Below are 19,516 nucleotides of genomic sequence, written 5' to 3' on the forward strand. Positions count from 1 at the left end.
TGGCATGCTGCTGATGACTGCAAGGACTTTTAGCCTGGGATCTAGCCTATCTGAAGAATTGTAGGATTGGTTTAACTATCAATCCAGAAAGAGGATTGAGCACAAACCTGTCCTAGTTTATCACAGGCTAAATTCCCTTCCACATGCTCCTCTCTAAACAAGTTAGTGTGGGGAGCGCATGTTGGAAGCTTGATACAAGCTGGTAAAGTTGCTGTGGCATCTGAATGTTCTGCATTTTCCCATTATAACCTCTTGCAGCTCGACCGAGTTACGTGTAGCCTCACTCCTTTACAATGAATAAAGGTGGTCTAGCCACCGGCTTTTGACGTCAGCTGCTACTAAGGTCTTGTCTTCATCATAAGCATGGTGAGCAGATGGAGACCTCATGTCAATAATGTTATCCTTCAGAGGAGGAAAGCTGTTAGTAAAGTTTTCTGTCAAATTGGTTTCAAGAAGGTGGCGGCAAAATTAAGTGAGTTTTCTGAAACCTTTTCAGATGTTTATGGAATTGGGTCCTGGTGATGGAGGGAGCTGAAAGTTGAACTGCAAACCAAACCTGGCTCAGAGAAAGCTGCAACTGGGGTGCTGGAGGGTGGCATAACAAAGATGTAGCTTAGATAAGTGGAAAATACCTGTTGGCTATAGGCTTTATGCCTCCTTTATGGAGGTTAAAAGTATTGGTAATAGAGAAGTTAAGACAAACTTCTACACATAAAAAAAACAACAACAAAAATCCTGGCATGAAGAAGCATGCAGTAAGTACAGCAATACCATCTGTTTCTAATAAAGTATTTTGTGTTTGATTAATAAAGTATTATTAAACCAAAAAAGATACTACCTTGTTCATTCGTGGGTAAGAAAAAGTTGTTAAATAGCAGCTAGCTGGGACAGCTGCTTCAAGGTCGGTGTGTCCATAACTTTTACCCGGGTTTTGAAGAAATAGGTTGGAGTTCTCTGGTCTGCTGGCATTTATTTAAAAGTAAGTGACTAAACAACACCCACCCACCCCTCACACACAAACAAAACCCCCAAAAAGCCAAAACGAAACCTGGAGTAGCAGGAAAGGCTCAGAGAGGGAGCCTTGTGTTTCACTTTTGGAAAGGAGGATAGCATTATTAAATGTGGGCCACTTAGTCTATAATTAATTCCAGGTAAAATAAAGGAAACCCTTCTCTAAGACTTGCTTGGTAATAAATTAAGGGGTTAGAGCATAAGGCACTGAAGTGGTTTATGTACAGTGTATCTTATTTTATCAAATCATGGACTTGATCGATAGCATCACAGACTTGTCATTTATGAGTTTTAGGAAGAGTCACTTAAGTTTTATTTAGCTCCATATGTCAACTATGGAGCACCCAACAGCAGGTTGATTTCTCTGAGCTGTCCAGTTCTCAGCAAGTTGTTAATGGAGATCATAAATGGAGACTTTCTGTCTTATGGAGTCCTGTAGAAATTGGTATTCAAACTTAATGCAACTAAAAAAGCTAAACCTCCCGTTGGCTGCTTGCAGATAAATGTATAAAAACACGGATCATGTCTTTAATCTTTGCATTACAAACTATAAGGCAGTTTGAACTGTGGACATCTAGGTTGTTTGGTAGGACGGGATGACAGCTGCTGTTTGAAAACAGCAAAATACAACAAAGAGCAGAGATTACAGGGGATACCTGTGGAAAGCTAGGGTTGTTATGGAAAGCTGGATGGGTTCTTCCACAGTTCTCCAATCTCCTTATTTCAGGTTTCAGGTTTCTGATTGCTAAAGGCTTATGTTGTCTTTGAGCTTCCTGCTGTTCTTCCTCAAGTGCTTCCTTCCTGTGCTGGGCCTCTTTGCACCAGCCCAGGTTATCACCATGCTGGTTATTCAGTTTGTAACAGTCAGAGCTGAGACTAAATCCCTCTGTGTCAGTGGGGTGTAGTTAGCAGTGGGTAAATTGTTTTCAAAGGTATTTTGTTTTTCCTGATGGGTTCTGAAGGTTTTTCTTGGTTCTTTTGTTTGTGTTTTTTACCTCCTGGTGAAAGATTTCTCCCTTTCAGGTAGGGGAAGAAGAAACAGTGTAAAAGGAGCTGGACTGGCAGAAGAAACAAAGGGTATTTTCTTTCTAGGACTTGTGGCCATCATCTGTTCTTGATTCCAGTGGGTTTGAAGAGAGAACTTTGTCCTCCAGGGCTATAAACTGGTTTAGGATTGAGCATCTTGTGTTTTGCCTTGGGCCATCATATTAATGACTGGTCCTGCCTGTTTTTCCTCAGGCTGACTGGGAGCTTCTAAGTGCTCCCTACATGAATGAGCCAGGGCCCTGACAGAAGCATTAGCAGATTCTGTCTGTCCATATGGAGCCTGTGCAGCCCACAAGGCTGAGTGAGTGCTGTGTCCAGAGTGATGGTGGAGGGCATGATCTCCTGTGCTGTAAGGGGACAGCCCAACTGTCCCACGAGTGCAGCACCTTCTCAGGGTGTGCACGGCTGTCCCTGGGTTCCTGCATGGAGATGCCGCCTCAGCATCTGTGGTGGCATAAAGGAAAGACGTGCACTATGTTCTGGGTGGAGATGTGGTGGAGGTCCTTTGCCAGTTTCAGGCTGGGAGTGGATGCCTAGTTCTAAGGTCTTCCAGTGTAGGCAAAAGTTGGGGTTGGAGTGTCAGGAGGAACCAGAGCTGTGGTTGGTGACAGTATGTGGGGTAGTGGTGGACTTCACAAGGTGTGTGAGGTGATGCTGAGTTTCATGATCTATGGAACTGTGACAAATGCTTGTTTCTGTCTAATTGGTGTGAGTTTAGCTCAGTAGCATGGACCAGATGAGATGCACATGCTGCTCCTAAAGTACAGGAGGCAGCAGAACTGGGACTGTGCATATCACCTTCAGTCTCAGCCATGCTGCTGCGGTATGGTGCCTGCTGGGGGAGGGTGGAAAGAGCTTGTACTGGTACTCCATTCCTTCTGGCTGTAGAACAGCACAGAAGAGTGCTCTTTTCTTTATAGTGCCCTGCCTGCAAGTCAGAACTGGTCCTGAGCAGTGTTGGGAGCTGCATCTTGCTCAGCAGGGCTGTATTTCTATTTCCTTTAGCCCTTGTGGCCAGTTGTGCTGTGGGGAGAGGCTGTGCGGCTGGTGAAGGTGGCAGAGTGGCTGTGTCAGGGCTGCCTGTTGGCCAGGTTCTTAGTGTAGACTCATCTGGATGCAGCATCAGAGGCAGGAAAGTCCAGGAATGGGACTGTGAGCAGGCTGCTGTTTGCATCCAGAAGGTGAGCAGTCCATCTCCTTACCCAGTCTATTCTATTGCTCCCTAGGCCACATTGTCTGAGTTTTCTTCCCCTTTCCAGCAGCCCTCACATTTTCCTGGCTGTAGGATGTGCAGTTACGCTTTTTGTGGGACGGAGAGTGCTCGTGGAACAGCTTGGAACTGCAGTTCTGCTTCTGCCCTAGAGGTGGCTCTCTCGGACTACCTGATGCCCAGCATATTTCTGCTGCACACGCAGGATCCTGGTGCTGTCCAGCTTGAAGCAGGCTGCCTGTGGACCATGCAACTTCCCTGCGTGGTACCCTGTCTCTCTTAGCAGGTAATTGGCTGGCATCTGTGTGGATAAGGTGCTGATTTATGGCTAGATGAGCGGCTCACTCCTGGAAGCATCTGGTATTGTATCTAGCACTGGATGAGCGCAAAAGGAGTAAGGCTTTAGTGGTGCAGGTGCTTGATTCTCCAGTACTGTAATTTGTGCATCCTGCTTCATGTCCACCCGCCTCGTTTTTATTTTTCTCCCCTAAATTCTGGAAAAATAGAATTGATGACTGTCCTAGTATTCCTCTTACTAGATCCCTGTGTTTCCTCACAGACCTGGAAGGGCAGCCAGCTGCGCAGATGCACCTAGCTTGGGAGGCAGAAGGAGATTGTTGCTCTTGGAATGGTGAGTTCTGCCCTGAACCTGCCCAGATTGTCTCTTTTTTGCATTTCCCGTATGAGGCTGGATTCATCTGTCACTGTGCGGGGGTCGTGCTCGTTGTTTCCCCACAGTACGTACCCATAGAGCTGCCCTGATACAGGATGTCATAAACAGTTTTCTTTCCTGAGGGATCACTCTGCATGCTTAGCACAGATTAGAAGTTTTGAGCATTACTTCACAGCTCAGCTTCTTCCAGACTGGGCTTGTGGCCCTGTTAGTGCCATGATACCTTCATGGATCAGGTGAGTTCTGAATGAAGTTGCTCTGGGAGGAGGGGGTAGACTCTGCCAACCAGCAGGGATTCACAACAAATTGGTCACTGCAAAATGACCCAGACCTTTTACCTTTTGTGGTAAAAAGCAGACCTTAACTACGAGCCCATGCAGGCACTCTTTTGAAGTGTTTTGGGGCTGCCTTGGTCTGTGAGTTTGTCTTTTTCCAGGTCTTCCTTTGCAAGTCTCTCACTGAGCTCTTAATGCTACAACACTGCAGCACTGTCATGTTGCGTGTCCCTGACCACACGTCTACATTAATCTGATTTGTTCTTATCAAGTTATACATGTCCATGGGCTAAAAGTAACCTCTGTTGGGTTTTGGGTTTTTTTGCCTTGGTCCATTCTTCAACCCCCTTGAAAGAACATTATAGTGTGACAAACTGAATCGAAGTGTTCATAAAAATATCAGTAATGCCTGTGCTCCCTGTTTTCATTTTTGTAAGTGAACAATGAGATAAGAGTTATCTGCTCTTTTCTCCCATAGGGTGGGGACCAAAAGGCAAAGCATCTCTGAGGCCTATGATGAGTAAGGCAGGTTTGAGGGGCAGGAGCTTTTTAGACAATGGGGCTGGCACCAGTGTGCAGACCTGCATGCATTTCTCTTCCCATGTTGTTGCATCCCTTGGCAGCAGTGCTGCCAGGTGGCTGCTCTGGTGCATCATTAGACACTGTTCCAAATAGCATAGGCAGGAATGAGGAAGAGGAAAATGAGCTGGTGATGGATAGCTCTGGTGATGCCAAAGCTGTTAAAATATGAACCTCTGAAGTGCAGCCAGGGTTCCAGCAAGGGGCTTTCATCCTTTCTGTGTTCAGCTGCTGGTGTGTGGGGACAGGGCTGGTCTATGTCCCTTCGCTTTTCTGGTTTGGTCTGAGGTAGGCTGTTGTCACTGAGTAATGGTAACTCTGAGTCTGTAACCCATGGTGGCCCAGAATCCCTGCTGGAGAATGGGAGGTGAGTGATGATCAAAGGTCAGAGAGATGCTCCCCCGTGAACACACACATTGCTATTTGAGGCTCTGTTATCCCTGATGCTGCCGGTACTGTAATGGGACTGAGGGTCTGTGGCATCCTTGGAGCTGTGTCTCCATCTAAGTTCTCCCTAACAAGGATTGCTGCAAATAGTTTGTTTCACTGGGTTTTGTTTGTGGGGGTTGTTTTGTTTTGTTTTTTATTTTTCCTCTCTCTTTCTTCATATTCTTTTCACTCTGGAGTCTCGGATGCAGCCAGCAGTAATGCTGCTTCATCTTCCCTGCTTGGTATTGTGCAGTGGAGGTGGGGGATGTATTCAGAAGTTAATTATGTGAAAAAGTCTTATTTGATATCCATAATTTCCAGGGCCATGTAACAATGGGAGTCGGAAGGCATCCTTCTTCTAATGTCCTCTTCTTTTATAACTGTGTATTACCTGCTGCCAAACATGGCGGGGGGGGTGGACGGGATGACAGGACTGAAAGACCTGCTGTCTGGTAAGGTGCTTTCTGATATGGAGCTGCATCCAGCAATTGTTAGAGCCCCAGTGACTGCCTTGCTGTGCCACCAGTGCTGAGAAGCTTGGAACAGGGCAGAGTGCTTCTCTGGGGCCTGAGGACAAGAAGCGTGTTCTCACATAAGCAATGTGTATTGGGCTGGGCTCAGGACAGTTACCTAGTGGTACCCTGCGTGGTCTCCAAGCGGGAGGAGGTTGTTTCCATGTGGCCCCATGCAGGGTGTGGGACTGGAGAATAGGATGACACGGGCAGAGTGGCCCCATGAGGAATGGCTGCTGCAGGCCACACGCCGTTTTCCCATTAGCGAGTGTTTAGTTCAGCGTTTTAAATAATTGTGTCCTCGGAATGATATTTAAAATCCATTTGGGAGGCAATGAGGCGGGAAAGTGCCTATGCCATTGTGATGACGCTGCGCAGGCCGCGCCGCACATGCATATTACAAACTCGTTACAGGCTCGTTTACACGCACGCTGCTCACTCCCCACACAACCTCTTTCTGATGCTCCTAATGTTTCTTCCCCACCATGGCTGCTTCTGCTCAGCACTAGGGAGAAATTTACTTGATGTCAGGCCTGGTGTCATCTGCAGCAAGAGGAGCAAGGGGCATGGTCATGGCAGTTGGGTGCTGGCCTTTGAAATGGGATGTGTGGAGCATGCGTCATGATGGGACTGTCTCTCAGGTGTGCTGCCCGTGTGCTCCGTGCTCAGTGCAGAGCTGTGTTTACTTTCTGACAAGCGCTTGAACTTGTGTTATTGCAGGCTCCAGACCCTGCAGCCCTAATGCTTTCAGCTGCTGTGCTCTGGGTGCAGCTGGGAGAAGAGCTGCAGCACCCATGCCAGCCTGACTATGAGGCTCAGCGGCATGTGCTCTTGAGTGTCCATGGGAAGCTACGTGAGCTGGAAGGACCAGGCAGGAGGGAACAGATGGAGCAGCATCTTGAGCGTCAGTTTCTTGAGTTCTGGCTAGTGGCTGAATGGGAGGGTGGCCTTGCTGTCTGTCCCTCTGTCCCCAGTTCCTCTCTGACTGCTGCATGGGCATCCTCCTCTGCCCTCCCAACCTCTGTAAAACAGAAATCTTATGTGGCAGTACAGGGCTCCTGGTACCACTTTATCCTGTTGGCCTCAGTGGCATGAGCAGTGTTCGGTCTTCTCCTTTTGTCCTCTCTTGATTGCGTTCAGGCTCTCTTAGCCATGGTCATAGCTGTGGTTTTGCTTGGTGCCACCTTGTAACCAAATGTGTGAGGTGAGGATCAAGCCTGCAGGTATACTTAAGGGCATGGTGGGTTCTGACATCTACGTCCCTTGCACAGTGACCTTGCTGGCTGCTTTCTGGAATAAGAAAAGATGCTCTTAACATAATTTTCTCAAAGACTGCTGAGCAGGTATGAAGGCAGAAGCAAAGCTGGAGTAGGGGCAAAGGTTGTCAAATCAGAGAAGGAAGGCCAGGGTATAAAACATGGGTACTATCTGTGATTGAGGCAGCAAATGTTCTCAGGAGGTGGAATTTACCCCTATCCCACCCCAGGGCTGAATTTCCAATGTGTTTGGGAAACATGTGTTGGGATGGTCTTGGGATGGAAGGGTTGGGTCCCACAGCCTTATGCTGAAGGGGTGCTAAGTGATATAATCTGAGGCAAGGAAATGCTCATGTGATGCCTTCATCCATTATTTCTGCCAGCAATGAATGGAGCATTCACAATGCTCCAAGTAAGGGAGCTGCATGCCATGGTTAAGAGTGGACTGGAGCTGCTCTAAATGCAACACAGATCAAGAAACCAGAGGCTGAAACTTAAGGGCTGAAACTTTGCACAGTTTATGTGCAGGAGTTTGTGGATGGTAACATGTGGGGTATTGCCTTCATTTGTTCCCTCCCTGTGTATGTGCCTGTGAGTAGTAAGGCTCCAGCTGAAACCTTCACCTTGCTTTCAAAGAGTCTGTCTGGGGTGGGTTTATTCTTCAGGACACTTCATTTTGTCTTCTGTGCATAGGGCTTTGGGTATCTGCTCTGAACTTGCCACTTCTTGTGGCCATAGCTGTGGTGCAAGATGCACGAGTCCATCTTGGTTTTCCAGGTGCTTGCTTATTAGCACATCTTGGTGTGGATGGTGGGCAATGCCAAATGCAGGCATTTGGACTTGCATGTGTATGGGATGCTTGGCTTTCCCTGCTGAGACCCTGAGCGTTGTGTGTTGGTGGGGAGAACCTGGCTGTTTTGTCTGCCAAGCTTCATTTTTCATGTGCATGGTGGCCCAGCTCATCCAAGGCAGGCTGTGTTACATGCCTGTCAGCTGCCTGTGCAACTATCCTTCCAAGGGAGATGGGTCAGAGGTGCTGTAGGGAACAGGGTGGGCTCTGCTATGGGGAAGGCAGCAGTTCTTCACTGATGGTGGCAGTGGGCTGAAACACAAGTGGGAAGGGTATAACGTGACAATGAACTGGGTGTGATGAGGTGTTCTCTTAATGGATGTGGTGTGGCGATAGGGAAGTGTCAGGTAAAAGGCTGAGTGACTTTGGGAAGCAGGGGAAAATGGAGTTGAAAGAGTGAGTCTGGTGAAGTTCAGCTGCCCCATCTTTGCAGACAGAGTCCATGGCCTGAAGCTGATCAAGACATAAAAGAGAAGAGGTTGGAAAAGACATCTTCCTGCGGTGCGGATAAGCCCTGTGGACCTTCCTACTTGGCAACTGTTTTACTTGGAGATGTTAAAGGGAGATGGAAAGGCTTCTGAGATTGATGGAGTTCAAGAGCAGAGCTCTCAGGCTCAGGAAGGTATTCATGACTCTTTCTTCCTGGAGAAAGCTTAACTTAACCAGTGCTTTGTGCAACCTGTGACCACGTGCAGGAAGCGGTTAGGCTGGGAATGGCTAATATGTGATGTGGCCTCTAGGGACAGTGCTCCTGGTCCAGTGTTAGTGAGGTGTTAGAGGTGAACCAGGAATCAAGCAGGTGCTATGTTGAGGTTGTCTTCTCTCCAGGCTGATGATGAGCTCTTGGAAGAGGAACCACAGATCCTGAATGTGGCACTAGACCAGGAAGATGAGAAGCCACACAAAGCAAAGGCGACTGCAGTAAGGTCAGGAAGACAGCCCAGTGTTTCAGGCACAATGGGTAGGAATGCATGGCCAGCAAACTGAACAAGGCTGTGAGTGGATGTGCGGCTGGCTCACCTGAAATTGGCTGTTTGGGCTATGCCTCTGCCGATGTTCCCCGCTTCAGACCCCTGTACTCCTGACTCCAGGCTTCTGACACCACAGCTAGCGAAGTTGCTGCAGCTGTCAGTAGTCTGGTTTGGAAATAATGAGCATTAGTTTTGTAAAAGGCCTTCCATGAGGAAGCAGGTGAGATCCAGAGAGAGAGATTGATGGGCTGTCAGCTTCTATATTCAAACTTGCCTTCCAGCTGGGTTAGGTTTTTTTAATAACACAGTTCACAATCCCTGCCACGTGCTGTCCTTAGCAGGCCCTCTTTCCTGAGAAGCTGGCTTGCTTGTGTCAGAAGTGAGCCTGGAAAGCTCTTCTGAATGACTTATTGCCATAGCAAGTTGCTCCTGAGCACTACAGAAGTGTTACTAAGATTGGTTACCACTCCAACCCATGTGCTGCTGTGTAAGAACAGCCCTGAAGAATGTTTGAGGGACAACTTTACTCACATGAGAGTCTCTAATCCAGTCCCCATGTCTCATGGCCTACTTGTAAATGAGGGCTTCAGTTCAGTAATGTTGTCTTGAGGATCACACACGTTCTGCTTATTCTTTCCTTAGAGCCTGGTCTGAAGGTCCATCACGTCTCTCTCTGCTACCTTGGCTTACAGGAGGGACTCTTTGTGCTTGCTGGAGTAAAGGCTTTCCCAAAACAGTAGCTGCTGGCTCCACTTGCATTGCCCTTTTGCAGACTAGCAGGATCTAGCTGCTTGTTCTCCCTTATAATCAGGATGCAAGTTCTTTCAGCAACCTCTTTCCTTTCATTTACTGTATTGAAGAGGTGTGTACTTTGCTTTTGACTTCAATCTAGCACAGCAGCTTCTGTATACCCATCAGGTTTAACAGTAAAGCAAAACCAGGGTTTATTAATGCTTAAGGTAGAAAATGAGGAGCTAATAGTTTAAGACTTGAAAACAAAGCGCAAGTATGGGCTCCAGTAGCCTACTATGTGTCATCGGGACCTTCTGAAAGTGGCAGCATTTAATACATCCAGGTTAGTGTATATGACTAGCTAATATCTGCATTAAATCATGCTTTACTGGGTAGTCTCTGACCTGATAGGCCTGGCCATATACTACATCTGTAGGCTTGTAGTTTATACAGATGACTTTGTTAGTAACAAGGTATGTGAGCTCCTACAGCTGCTGAGCAAGGTGGATCCCATCTACAGGGAAAGGAGCCTGGTGGAGTCTGTAGGTAATTCATCCTGTCTCCTCTGCTTTTTCCTGTCCCTCTCCAGTTGGTTTCAGCCTGATTGTCCCATTTCCTTTGTGCTTTGGAGAAGTGGCCAGTTGTTTCTCCTGCCCTAAACCCATTTCTATCTTCTGGGCTGTGACCCTCCTTTGCAGCTTTTTTTTACCCCCTGCAAACTTGCTCTCTCTACAGAACTGGTAAATGAAGCAAGCCCTGGGTAAAAGGTGGCTCTGGGCAGTATAAGAGATGGCAGAAGTGAAGGAAGTAAAAGGGAGAGATGAGAAAGGGGAAATTAAAAATAAGTTAATGGATAGTTCTGATGAGCTCTGTACGTGTTGTTTTGGGACAGAACAGCTCTTTGTCAGTTTTGGCCACTTTGTGCAGAAGAGCACAAACCACCGAGTGGGGAGAGGTTTTGGGAGGACTTTGTGTGCCAAAGAGAAAGGCCACTGGGGATGTGTGTATGGATATACCTATGGTGGGATGAGCATGGCGAAGACCACCACATGTGAGTGAGGCTGGAGAGGTCTCCATAGTTGTGCTTGGACTGTGGCCTTGCTCTGTTTCATTCCAAGTGGGAGAATAGTGCAGAGCAGAGACTTTGCAGAGCAAACAAGCAAGCACATAGAGTGTTTCAAGGCTGCCTGCTACCCTTCTCCTGTACCTAATGTGTGCTGGTGATTGCATCCAGCAGCTGAAAATAATCTCTTGGAAGGAGGTGATGAACGGGAGCTGCCAACCATGACTATTTATAATGGGTGAGTCAGGCCATTCCTGAATCCAGCCAGACACTGGGAAGCTGGAACCCAGGAGTAACCTGCAAAGGACACAGCCTTGGATAAGAGGCTGTTGCCTGCAGCAGCTTGTTTATTGTATAGTTCAGACTTGCCCTGTTTACCCCCTGTGATGGACTGCATCTTTCCCTTCAGCTCTACCACACGCTTCCTGCAAATGGATGGGGGGCAGCAGGATGAGTGGAAATACTCTCGGCATGTAATGCGCCGGTACTCCCACAGTAAGCACAGCCTGAGCCCAGCTAGCCAGAGGTGCCAGAACAGCCGTTTGGAGCCACTGGAGTGCCGGGATCTGCTGGTTCAGAATGCGCTTTTCACTGGGGACTTGGAGATGATGCAGAAGTACTTCACCAAGGATGCAGCCATCAACCTCATCATTGAGACCAAGGGTGGTGAGCTACGCTGGACTAGCAAGAAATTTGGTGGGTGTGCAGGGCTGGGACATGGGAGAATGTAAAGTGCCCAGGCTGGGGACCAGAGAAAGAGTGCTGATGCCTGAGAAAAGTGTTGAGAGGAATCCCCAATGGTGGAAGCAGGGTGGTGGAAGTGGGACTGAGGAAGAATGGCTCTTGGTTGAGGAAGGAGGATTCCAGTGCCTTTGAACAAATGGTAGCGGTCTTGTTGAAGGTGGCCAAACTGCTGGTGAGGATAGGGCCCTTGAAAGTGCTGCTGGAGAGGAACAACGTCAGGGCTGTGCTCTTAGAAATTGTTGGGACAGATGTGAAATATGAGTGAGATGGAGGCAGTGCTTGGGTGAGAATGCATCAGGTGGCATAAGGATGCTTTTCTTGCCATGTGTCTTAAGTTGGGTCTGTTACTCCAGCTCATTAGAAACTGGAGGCTGTGACATGCTTTGAGAACAGCAGAGAAGTGGTAGTAGACAGATTAGTAGTCTGAAAGTGCAGTTGTCCTTGCCACTGTCTGTTAGCCGTGTGGTGCAGGCAGACATCCAGAATTTAAGACAGAGACTGTCAGGTGTAGGGGGGCCATAAATGCACCATTCTTTTCCATAGAAGGTTAGTGACAAAAACCCCTCTGTGCCAGAATGGAAGACCTGTTGACAAAGGCCACTTTCCCAGAGGTGTGTGCTCTTTTTAAGTGTCCTGCCACAAAGCTATGGAGCACATTGATAAAGCTTGACCATGGCCAAGTGTTTTGTGTGGGGATCCACGCTGCCAAGAGACAAACAGATAGTGCAAGCTTGCATGTGCAAGTGCGGCTGCTTGTGAGTGGTGAAGATTATTTACTGACTTACAAGATTTGTACAACCCACGTTTTGAAATGTTACAGTCTTTTTAGGAATAAAAATACAAAAGGTATTGATTGCCCTTTGTGTAACTGAAACCACTTGTCAATAAAATACTAATTGCACATTTTAACTCCTGTCTTATACTGGGCTGGCAGACACCTGAACAGCAAGTCAGTCTGCTTGTAAACATTAGTGTCCCAAGGCTATCAGAGCAGTTGATGTAAAACAACTTTAGACAGAAATTGTTCTTACCACCAAGGTTTCAAGACGTAAAAAATCAACCAAAATTATTCATCAAGCTAAACAGACCAAAAATGTACTGCCAAATTTGTCAGATAAGGATATGGAACAACAACCAAAGAAACCTTCATGATTTGGTTCTGTATCTCACTGGCCTATAGGGACAGTTTCTTAAAACTTAGCCAGCCAGTGACCTTAAAGTAGACACTAGTGACCTGGTGTTTCCCAAGTCATCCCTACTGATATTTTAAGAAGCCCAGAGGAAGTGTACATTGTATGTGTTACTGACGCTAACTCACACAGCCTTTTGCCTCCCTGGTGATGTGTATGTGATTGGGAACCTTAGACTCTTCATGGGACACCAGCTTATATCTTTGGAGAAACAGTGAGAAAGTCTGCCTGGTGCTTCCCTCCTTATTTTTTCATCCACTACATTTTAGCTAGACAAGATGGTGAAGTCAGCACAGAGAGAGAATGCTGGAGACTGTCAGTACAGAACTTGCTCATTTATTTTCATTACTGAGAAGGATAAAGTTCCCTATCTCACACTCTTCTCTGGTCCTCCAGGTAATTGTTGCTTGGTGATCTATTGGGGTCACTTGTTTTTAGCTGTATGATCTGAATAGTTCCACACCACAGAATTGAACTAAACACTACTAGCCTTCCATGCAGTTTGGTGTGTTCCTTAAAACATATGGTCTGAACAAAACACGCACACAATGCTGACAAACGCTGAGCAAAGCGTGCTGTTCTGTAACAAAAGTAGGGGCAGGGTGGGTTTATACAACCCGGTAGGGACAGGAGAAAATGCCATTTCAGGTGAAGGACAGCAGTGAAGAACCCTGAGTGAGGCAAGTGTCAAAGGATTGGAAAAGGAGTACTAAAACAATGCAGGAGCTCTGTAAAGCTGAATTTCAAGGAAAAGTAGGAAGGGGTCTAAAGGACAATTACCTTCTGTGTTTTTACTTCACTGTTTCCCATCCTTGTACATATTTCTGCCTTTGTCTTCAAAGTCCTTTGTCTTTAAGCTTTGATTAAGATGAACTTTCCTTTAGCTTGTTTAAAAACCTGTCTAGTGCCAAGGGCTAAGGTGGAACTAGCAAACCAGTGTGTGTTTGGGGCTGGAGATGTGCAAGGAGCCACAGGCTGGACAGAGCTGTGCTGCTGTTTTATGGCAGCAGCTGTGCTTTGTGTTCTGAGCAACAGCTGGGTGACAGAAGACTAGCGGGACATGAGACTACTTTCCTCTCTTTTCTTAGTGATGTCATGCCTCTGTTTCTACCCTTCATGCTACCCTTCTACCCTTCATGCTACCCTTCTACCCTGCCCTGCCTAAGAGTTTTCCCTTCACAACCAGTGACTGTAGGGATACTGCTGCCTGAGAGGATTGTCCTTCTCAGCCTCTTGGCCCAAACATTCTGTCACAAGCTTTCCCAGAATAGAAGAGCTGAGACCTGAGCTGTACCCACCCTGGGCCAAACAGTGCTGTGGCATGTCTGACCTCCTTGTATAGTGCCCCAGGGCAGGCAGGCAGGCAGCCCATCAACTGGGGCACGGCACACTAGTGGGGCTGCACCCACAGGCTCAGACCCTGGCCGGGGAGGCAGCAGCAGCACGTCCTGCCCTGGTGTCTGGGAGGGTCTGCGTACTGCATCATGAGCAGCATCAGAGGCAGAGGAGGCAAGAGCCAGGAGCCCATTTGTATACAGAAGGTGGATGGCCCTGCCCAGACTTACTGGCAGGCCCTGCTTACTGGAGATCAGGAGGTTGTGGCCGAGATCCTCAGCAACTCTCAGAACAACCTGAGTCCCAGTGCAGTGTTTGACACCAGTGACCTGGAAGAGTGGAAGAACTACCGCTTCAACATCCGCTGGCTGAGTATGCAGGGGGCAGCAGGCAGGCAGCAAGTACCACACCTCAACAGGGGTTCAGAGCCTTTTGCTTATGCTGCAGGGCATTCCTGTTGCTGGGATTGTGTGTTATGGGTGCTTATTGGATTATGGAGGAATGAGGGTGGGAGTGAGAGCACTAGGATGTAGTTGGGCTCCCCTGTGCTGCTTACGGGAGAGTGTTTATGTGTTCAGGAGTGTGATCCAGGATACCTGCCTCTTCTAGCAGGGGTTGTGCAAGTGCTTGGAAGCTGCTTGGGTTCCCCCACTTGGCAGAGGAGATTCAAGCTCCAGGTGGTGCTCCTTCTGTGACCAGCCCTGTAACCAGGTTCTGTATGCCTATTCTGTCTGTGTGCAGCCTCTGCTGCTCGTCTCTCTGTGGGCTGTGCTGACCAAGGAGTTGTCACAACCCTGCATTAGGTCCTCGAGGTAGTTCATTTTGAACCTGGCCCTGGGAAACACAGTTGATTGCATACTGCTTCTGCGAGAAAGAGGTGAGAGCGATGTAGTGTTGAACATATGAAGTGTGGGACTTGGTTCTCCACCCTAGCCTGGTTGGGCAGCAAGAAACATGATTTAAGGAGACCTTTTTCTTTAACAGCTGCAGGCCGTTTGCCAGCAGACTGCACCAGCTCAGCAATGGTTCCAGCATCTTTGCTGAGTTTGCATGTTTCAGCCCTTTGCTCTCTCCTAAGCCCTAGATGTCCATCTCTGCTGAAGCTTTCTTGTCTGCACCATGCTCACAGCTTGTCGAAATCTCCTCTGTGTGTGTCAGCCTGCTTGTTTTACTGTCTGGTTCCTTGTGTTTGCGGTGCTTCACACCTGGTGCTCTTCCCAGCCACCTTGCTGCTTTCAGCCCTGCCTGTGCCCCAGGCGCTTTATCTGCTTTACTCCTGTCAACACAACCCCTGTCCTGCATGACTGAGTCGCAGGTGAGAAGCATACTTCCTGGGAACAGCCTCTGCCCAAGGCACAGCTGCTCCTTTGAGCTCCCCATCAGCACGGCTGTGCAGTCAGTGTAAGGCGCTATCCCCAGATCTTTGCCTTTGGCAGGCTAGTCAAAAGGCAGGGACCTTGCAGAGAAGAGACTGTCACAAAGAGGCAGTCCCTTAAGGGGAAACCCGAGTCTCTCGGGGGGGGGGGGATGGGGGGGTGGGTGTATATGAGGTACCCTGGGGGAAAGGGCAGGTCTGGACCCAGTGCTTTTGTGCAGTGTGGCTGGACGCAGCCCCCTGACGTCTCTTTCCCTGCAGGACTGTGGTCTCTGAGCTATGAGCAGGAGCTCACCACACCGCTGCACATCACAGCCAGCCGGGGCTACACAGACTGCCTGCGGCTCCTGTTAATCAGGGGTGCCGCCGTCAACTTCGCACCAGGGGGTAAGACCGCCCTGCATGAGGCTTGTGCAGCGGCCAGCACAGACTGCGTGCGCCTGCTACTCAGCTTTGGTGCTGACCCTGAGGCTGTCTCCGAGGATGGCTACAAGCCCCTGCATCTCTGCAAGAGCCCAGACTCCATCGAGTGAGTTCTGCTGAGGGGGCACAGTGGATCTCCCCACCTCAAGCCTTATCCTTTGTAGAAGTGTACCCTGCTTATCCCTGCAGGTGGGGTGGTGGTTACAGCAACAGCTGCTGAATGGGATGGCCTTACTGCCTATTCCAGGACCAGCATCACCTCTGAAGTCCAATAGATCAGTGCAAGCTGTACTCTTCAGCTGATGCAGCTGAGTTTGGTGCTGCTGTTCTGCTACCCACCAGCAGTACAGAGCTGATGGTTCACATTGAAGCTCAGGGCACGCACTATGCATGCAGGCTGATGTGGGTGTGTGGGAGCAGACTCTGGGTGTAACAACACTGTATTACACATCTGTGAAGACTTAACTAGAATTAGGATGATGGTATCTCCACTCACCAGTCATCTGCTTAAAACTGCTCCAGGGCATGAGGAGCAGGAATTTTTGGGCTTCTGGGAAAAGTAAAAGCCCTAGGATGGTAGAGACATGGGGAGGGAAGGGGTGGGGAGGGGATGGGAGGTAGTATAGCTGGACAGGAGAGCCTGTCACTGAGTCATCTTGGCCCACATAGGTGCGTGCAGCAGCTGCTGCAGCATGGAGCCAGTGTGAAGAGTCGGACAGAGGAGGAAGACGACACAGCACTGCATATAGCAGCACGGCATGGCCTAACAGACCATGTCCAGCTGCTTCTGCGCCATGGGGCAGACCTGGAGGCAAGGAATGAGGAGGGGCAGACACCACTGAATGCTGCCTGTGCTCAGCCCCATCAGCCCCAGGACATGGACCGCTACTACCAAGTCTGCCAGCTGCTGGTGGAGAGTGGTGCTAGCATCAATGCTGCAGATAGGGACCGTCAGCACCCACTTCATCTGGCCTGCAAGAATGCCAATGCTCAAATAGCAGAGTTACTGCTGGCCCGGGGTGCAAACGTCAACGTCATGAACTACAGCGGCAACACGGCACTGCACAATATCCTGCAAGCAGCTGCCTACAAGCTAGACCACCACCCAGAGCTTGTGGTGCAAGCCCTGCTTAACTACGGTGCCATCCGCATCTGGCCTGGTGCTCTTCTCAAGGTGAGGGGCTCACAGCCATGCAGGAGCATGGTGGGAAAGGGAGAATGTGAACATTAGCGCTCCAGTGAGAGCAAGGGTGTTTCTGTCGCAGAAGGGCTTGTTCTCTGCCAGCCTGCTTGCTTGTCTCTTCCCACAGGCTGTGGGAGGGGAAATTGACATTAATGGGAAGGGGTTTTCTGAAGTTTTCTTCTGGGGTATGTTCTCCTGTAGGACTCTCCCACTTCCGTCTGCTAAGCTGTGTGGACAGTACTTACTAGTTTCCTTAATCACTTGCCCAGGAAGATGTTCAGTCTCTTGGGCATGTTTCTTCTTTGGGCCATACCCTCCAGCTCATGCTGCCTCTGCAAAACACCAGTAAACAGAGGGTTAATTTTCTGTCTTAATTCCTGAGCAGTGCAATAATTACTCAGCCCGGAGATCAGCAGATTGCTCTCCCCTTTGGGAAAATACAGGAAAATCAACAATTAACACTAATTAATCTCCTATTAACGCCAGATAATGAGGATCACTCGTACAGCCAGAATAGACTCTGACAGCTACTGCTGGCCTGGGCCATGGGGAGTGGGAGCCAAGAGCCGGGGGAGATCTGCCTCTGTACAGCTATGCATGGGTGGGGTGTGCTCCAAAGGCCACATGGGTGGTGTAAGGTACAGAGCACCAGCATGCTGCTTGTGTTTACACAGACACAGTACACACCAGAGACGTGTTACACAAGATGTGTGATGTCTTCCTGGGGCTCTGTGTCACAGCTAACATGAGCACATTATTTCCTAGAACATTCATTACACACAGCACAGATCCTGGATGTCTCTGTAGCTCCACGCTAAACAGGCATAATACATCCCTGAGACCCCCGTGTAGCCCTCAACAGAGGCATAGTATGCCTTAGTCTTGCTGCCCACAAGATCAGTGTCAGTCCTTGCCCCAGAATGGCTTGTGCTCTAACTAGAAAAAATGTGAGGGAAAGAGCCTGGTGTGAAGCAGATTGTTGGCTGCTTGCAAGCTACTTGCAGCAGTGAGACAAAGTTCTGCATCCCCGCCATGTATGTTAACCCCTGCATCCAAGAAGAGGCTGTAGGCACCCAGTTGTGCTGAATGCAATCATGCTGCTCATGTTGGGGGTTGGCTCAGTTACACTCAGTCACGGGAGTGGTGCTCTGGCATTTTCCACCATCGTTGTGGGTTTGATCTCGTGGGGCAACACAAGGGAAGGACATTAGTTCCTGAGATTTGCCAAGGCTATTTTTGAGCAGCTTTTGGAAGGTGAAGGTAAGACTTGAGGACCTTGCCCAAAGGCAGCGTTCACCTGCTCTCTCCCTGGCACAGGTGCTGCGGTACTGCCATACCTGCCCGCGTGTCATCGAGGCCCTGATGAACAGCTATGACCATGTGCGTGTCTCTGAGGACTGGGTGGAGGCAGTTCCAGCAGAGGTTGTCCAGGTGAGGGAATGCATCCTGCCATTGAGTTACTGTGACAGGGTGCCAGAGGAGCCTTGGGGCTGTGGGAAGTTTGGGACAGGGCTGCGGCTGGGTGGAGATTTGCAGGGCACAGGGGTGGTGCTGTTGGGGGATAGGGAGGAAGCATCACAGAATCATAGAATCAATTAGGTTGGAAAAGATCTTCAAGATCATCAAGTCCAACCGTTACCCCAGGACTACCACTAAACCATGTCTCTGAGGGCCTCACCTGCACGGTTTTTGAACACTTCCAGGAACAGTGATTCTATCACTTCCCTGGGCAGCCTGTTCCAATGTCTGACCACCCTTTTGGTGAAGAAATGTTTCCTAATATCCAATCTAAACCTCCCCTAGGAGTAGCCTGAGGCCATGACCTCTTGTCCTGTCACTAGTTACTGTAGAGAAGAGACCAGCAACCTCCTTGCTCCATCCTCCTCTCAGGCAGTTGTAGAGAGCAATAAGGTCCCCACTGAACCTTCTGTTCTCCAGACTAAACAACCCCAGTTCCCTCAGCAGCTCCTGATAAGCCTTATTCTCCAGATACTTCACCAGCTTTGTTGCCCTTCTCTGGACATGCTCCAGCACCTCAGTATCTCTCTTGTGAGGAGGGGCCCAGAACTGAGCACAGTATTTGAGGTGTGGCCTCACCAGTGCTGAGAACAGGGGGATTATTACTTCCTAAATCCTGCTGACAACACTACTTCACCATAGTGACTAAGGTAGAGGGATATCTGGTTCAACTTCTGCTGCCAGGGTGGTATCTTTAGCTTTATCTGTGTGTTGTCCTCTCTTCTCTTTCTGCAGAAATACCCACGTTTCTACCAGTCACTCTTTTCCCTGGAGCGAAGACCTCGCTCCTTGCAGCATCTGGCTCGCTGCACACTCAGGACCTTCCTGGAGGGCCGGTTGCTTCCAGTTCTGTCCCAGCTGCACCTGCCAAGTGCCTTGCACCGTTTCCTGCTGCTCAGCTTCGAGGATGTTCTCTATTGAGGACTGTGGTTCCAGTCCTACTTTGCCTTTCTGTGCAGATGTTCCATCCCTGCGGTGCCAACTGTGCCTTCCCTGCTAACTCCTTCCACTCGCACACACCTCCTGCCAGGCCATGTCAGCCCCCCAAGCCAAGCCTGTTGCTATGTCCCTCTCACAGGCAGACTTGTGTTCTGCCTCATGCGCCTGTTTTGGAGCACTCTGTTTACCCGCACTAATCAG

General features: G+C 49.1%; 1 protein-coding gene across 2 annotated transcripts; it reads left to right on the plus strand.

The window, feature by feature from the left end:
* The first annotated feature begins 10,828 nt into the window (after positions 1 to 10,828).
* ASB10 (ankyrin repeat and SOCS box containing 10) lies at positions 10,829 to 19,516 on the plus strand. 2 transcript variants are annotated; one of them, XM_061449667.1, is made up of 5 exons: positions 10,829 to 11,304; positions 15,514 to 15,781; positions 16,345 to 16,849; positions 18,176 to 18,289; positions 19,112 to 19,515. In XM_061449667.1, the coding sequence occupies exons 1-5, from the start codon at positions 10,995 to 10,997 to the stop codon at positions 19,295 to 19,297; spliced, it is 1,383 nt and encodes a 460-aa protein (XP_061305651.1). In that variant the 5' UTR covers positions 10,829 to 10,994; the 3' UTR covers positions 19,298 to 19,515. The 2 variants fall into 2 exon arrangements, with proteins under 2 accessions (XP_061305651.1, XP_061305652.1); XM_061449668.1 differs by lacking the exon at positions 10,829 to 11,304 and adding an exon at positions 13,663 to 14,249 and having other exon boundaries at positions 19,112 to 19,516.

The sequence above is a fragment of the Pezoporus flaviventris genome, unplaced genomic scaffold, assembly GCF_033815535.1.
Source record: "Pezoporus flaviventris isolate CSIRO_AGI_PZ_B2104156 unplaced genomic scaffold, CSIRO_AGI_Pfla_v1 ptg000007l, whole genome shotgun sequence".
Lineage (NCBI taxonomy): Eukaryota > Metazoa > Chordata > Aves > Psittaciformes > Psittacidae > Pezoporus > Pezoporus flaviventris.

Coding starts and splice junctions, on each gene's coding strand:
- ASB10 (XM_061449667.1), top strand. CDS start 10,995: ATGGACTGCATCTTTCCCTTCAGCTCTACCACACGCTTCCTGCAAATG. Junction 15,782..16,344: donor AAGAGCCCAGACTCCATCGA/GTGAGTTCTGCT, acceptor TGGCCCACATAG/GTGCGTGCAGCAGCTGCTGC. Junction 16,850..18,175: donor GGCCTGGTGCTCTTCTCAAG/GTGAGGGGCTCA, acceptor TCCCTGGCACAG/GTGCTGCGGTACTGCCATAC.